General features: G+C 40.9%; 1 protein-coding gene across 1 annotated transcript; it reads left to right on the top strand.

The window, feature by feature from the left end:
• Positions 1–469: 469 nt before the first annotated feature.
• On the top strand, positions 470–4063 carry LOC310944074 (transcription factor GATA-3-like; the record flags this gene model as incomplete). The annotated part of the gene is made up of 3 exons (XM_083910908.1): positions 470–704; positions 1620–2168; positions 3777–4063. 3 exons carry the CDS (start codon positions 470–472, stop codon positions 4061–4063), a joined length of 1071 nt encoding a protein of 356 aa, XP_083767034.1.
• Between the last annotated feature and the right edge of the window lie 459 nt (positions 4064–4522).

Below are 4522 nucleotides of genomic sequence, written 5' to 3'. Positions count from 1 at the left end.
CTCTCTCTCACACACACACACACAGTTTCACACTGACGGAAGAAGAAGAAGTTGTGGAGGAAACTGTGCGCGAGGCTGGATTCCATTTTGGACGTATTTTCAGAGAGAGCTTTGTTACATTTGTGATGTTGGGTATGTTTGATCTTACACTGTGTGTGTGTGTGTGTGTGTGTGTGTGTGTGTGTGGTGTGTGTGTGTGCACGTACATGATGATGATGATGATGATGATGAAAAGAGTCAAATCTTCTTCTTCTTCTGTGTCTCCAGGTGAAAAGAGTCGCGCGCGGAACCTGTGGATTTAACGGATTTGCACCGATGATTGTTTCTGCTCCCGTGACTTTTACCGCGTTACTTCAGCGCGTGAACTCAGTCCACTGAAAAACACCAAGAAGAAGAAGAAGAAGAAGAGGAAGCAGAGGAAGAGGAGAAGAAAGAGTTGCGTGTCAGAATCCCGCGGCGTGTTTAAATGATGGAAGTAAGCGCGGACCAGCCCCGGTGGATGAGTCATCATCCCGCGGTGTTGAACGAGCAGCATCCCGGCTCTCATCACCCGGGCCTCGGTCACTCGTACATGGACCCGTCTCAGTATCAGCTGGCGGAGGATGTGGATGTACTGTTTAATATCGACGGACAAGGAAACCACGTCTCTCCTTATTATGGGAACTCTGTGCGCGCGGTGCAGAGGTACCCGCCTCCTCCTCACAGTGAGTTTCACTATCTTTAATATCATTATTATTATCATTTTCATTATTATTATTATTATCGTTTTATCATCTTAGTTTTAAAAAGTCTGAGCGTAAAAACAGCGATCACAGCTTCTCAGATTTTATTCGAACTGACACAAATATTCTTTACATTATATTATCATTATTGTTATTATCGATAGGGTTATTATTATTATTATTATTATATTCCACAAAAATCCTAAAATAAAACAGATTTGACTTTTGTTTTAATAAAAGTCAAACACGTTTCCTTTAAATGTCACATTTTATTTCATGAGAAAATAAAAAGCCTGATTTTATTTTCGATGAAGAAAATGTATTTATATTGTTAATGAAATACTTTGAAAACTGGAGTTGAATTTGTCTTTAATTTGAATTTAAATATCGTGATGAGTTTATTTGGTAAATTGGTGCGTAAATGTGAGATCATGTAAATAATCATTTAATGTAAAGCATTTAGTTTATATCAGGAGTTTATTTAATATAAAAGGTTTATTTAATGTAAAGAATTGATTTAATGTAGTGTTTATTTAACATAAAAGGTTTATTTAATGTAAATAATGTACTTAATGTAAGACGTTTATTTAATGTATAGAGTTTATTTAATATAAACTGTTTATTTAATATAAAAGGTTTAATTAATATAAAAGGTTTAATTAATGTAAGGAGTTTATTTAATTTAAAGAGTTTATTTAATATAAGGAGTTCATTTAATGTAAATTTTGTGTCAGATTTCTCGCAGACTGATTTTCTTGATCTCAGAAATTTTGTGTCTGTGGATTTTTTTAAATCTTGACTCTGATGTTTTTATTATTATTATTATTGTTATTATTATTATTATTATTATTATTGTTGTTGTTGATATTGATGTTTTTCCTCCCTCCTCTTCCTCAGGCAGTCAGGTGTGTCGCCCGTCGCTGCTGCACGGTTCTCTTCCGTGGCTCGAGGGCAGTAAAGGGATCGGACCTCACCACAGCAGCTCACCCTGGAACCTCAGTCCTTTCCCGAAGAACCCGCTGCACCACGGCTCCCCGGCGGGCCTGTCCGTGTACCCTCCGGCCTCTTCCTCCTCCTCCTCCTCACTGTCCGCGGGTCACTCCAGTCCGCACCTGTTCAGCTTCCCCCCCACTCCCCCCAAAGACGTGTCCCCGGACCCGGGTCTGTCCACGCCGGGCTCGGGCGGCTCCGGGCGGCAGGAGGACAAAGAGTGCATCAAGTACCAGGTTTCTCTGGCGGAGAGCATGAAGCTGGAGTCCGCGGCTCACAGCCGGAGCGTGGCGTCCTCGTCCGCGCACGCGCACGCGCACGCGCACCACCCCATCGCCACTTACCCACCTTATGTCCCTGAATACGGGCCAGGCCTCTTCCCACCAAGTAGCCTGATAGGTGGGTCCTCTTCTAGTTATGGTACCAAAACAAGACCAAAAACAAGGTCCTGTTCAGGTAGGCGTGAGCTTTATTACACTATTATTATTATTATTATTAATACCGTTTTAATCTAACACCATCACCACCCCCACCCACCCCCCCCCACCATCTGCAGCCTTCATCTGCCCACAAATATTCACAGATTATTGTTAATGAAATCAAGATTAATAAAATAAAATCACACACACGAGCGGCAGCAGCACGCGCACCAGCTCAATTCACCTAATTAGAATAGAATAATAATAAGAAAAAGAGTAAACTAATATGATCGACCGTGTTTTTAAATTTAACACATAAAATCAAATAAAATCTAAATATATGAAGTTTTCCGCTAAATTCTCAGTTTATTAATAATGTTAGACACACACACACACACACACACACACACACACACACACAGTCCGCTGTTGTGTCAGTGTCGCCTGGTTTATATGTTTAACTTAATCTCATTAGTGTCAGACCAGCGCGAGACACACAGTTACTGTTGATCCAGCGCTGAAGCTCCGGATGCTGCTACACACACACACGCACACACGCACACACACACACACACACAGAGATAAGTTAATGGTTTATTAATATTTTAAAGGTAATTTCTGTAATGAGATTAAAATCAGCGGTGGATTAGGATAATTCAAATCCACACACACACACACAGATTTTAATTCTGACTAATGACAGATAATAATCTATTTACACATATTTATATTATTTTATGAGCGAGGAGCAGAAACATCAGAGGCGGCGCGTGCATCATCAAACCTCTGCTTTATTTCACAGATATTTATATATTTAAACTCACACGCCTGCACAAGCCCGCCCGCGCGCGAGTGAGTGTGCGCGTGTCTGTGTGCGCGCGTGTGTGAAACACTTCGTGTTTGATTTTCAGAAAGAGAGGAGGAAAAAGAGAAAGACTTTGATGTGAGAGTCGTTATTTCTCACCCGCTCTCTCTCCGTGTGTGTGTGTGTGTGTGTGTGTTTAAGCTGCAAACACACACACACACACACAGAAATGAGGGGGAAGTGCGGCTGCATCATGAAATGCAAAAAAGTATCTCGCGGTGCACAAAGCGTCTCTCTCTCTGAGCGCGCGCGTGTGTGTGTGTGTGCGCGTGCGTCTCACCTGTCGGTGTCAGTAGAAGAAGAAAAGAAGTTCGAGCCAAAAGCTGAAAAATGAGCAACAAAAACATCACATACATTAATGTTATTATAATAATATAAAGATGATGATGATGACGTCATTGTGTCTGATCAAACCTGAACATGATGTTTGTTGATGTTTTATATCGATGATATTTGTTTAAATGTCACGTGATGGACCTGAACACACCATGTTTTATTATTATAATAATAATGTTATTAATAACGATGCCTGTGTGTGTGTGTGTTTATATATAATGTGTATAGATTAAAACAGTGTGTGTTTGTGTTTATATATTTATATATAATGTGTATAGATTAAAACAGTGTGTGTTTGTGTTTATATATTTATATATAATGTGTATAGATTAAAACAGTGTGTGTGTGTGTTTATGGCTGACTGTGTTTTTCAGGATTATTGACCCGAGTTCTGTTTCCCTGTGCGTGTGTGTGTATATATGTGTGTGTGTGTGTGTGTGATAGAGGGCAGAGAGTGTGTGAACTGCGGAGCCACGTCCACCCCCCTGTGGCGGCGGGACGGTACGGGTCATTACCTGTGTAACGCCTGCGGCCTCTATCATAAGATGAACGGCCAGAATCGTCCTCTCATCAAACCCAAGCGGCGGCTGGTACGTCACACCCACGTTTCTCTCTCTGCTGATGACGTTTCCGTCTCTCTCTCTGTTTTTTCTCCCTCTCCAGGAAGAAGTAGGCCAATTAGCTGCAGGAAATTGACTCGACAAGTGCAGGTCTCTGTTTTCAGATCCTAACACAGAACCAAATATTCAAGATTTAGATTTAAACACCCGAACATCTGCACCTTATTATTATGATTATTATGATGACACTGTCGTTGATTCTCAGACTTTTCTGTTCAAACAAAACAAACTAACTCTCTGCAGTGACGTCACCTGCGTTAATGTCTCTTTTGAATGAGTCTCGCGGGGAAAATCCCTGTCGTTTGATCTCAGCTGATGATGATGATGATGATGATGATGAGGAGTTTCCCTCCTTTAATATGAGCAGAGAAGAAGAAGAGAAACAAAGATGGCGGCTCTTCTTCTCCTGACTCTTTAGGAAAAAGCTGCCGGATGTCAGATAACACGCACGCGCGCGCACACACACACACACACACAGTGGCGCGCGACAATGTTTGACCTTGTGCGTCATTTAATTATTTATCACATTTATATAAAAAAAAAAAAAAAAAACGTTTTTATTAAATTAAA

The sequence above is a fragment of the Microchirus variegatus genome, assembly GCF_963457635.1.
Source record: "Microchirus variegatus genome assembly, contig: SCAFFOLD_164, whole genome shotgun sequence".
NCBI lineage: Eukaryota > Metazoa > Chordata > Actinopteri > Pleuronectiformes > Soleidae > Microchirus > Microchirus variegatus.
The sequence above is the reverse complement of the archived record's forward strand: the minus strand, read 5'-3'. Positions and strand labels throughout refer to the sequence as shown.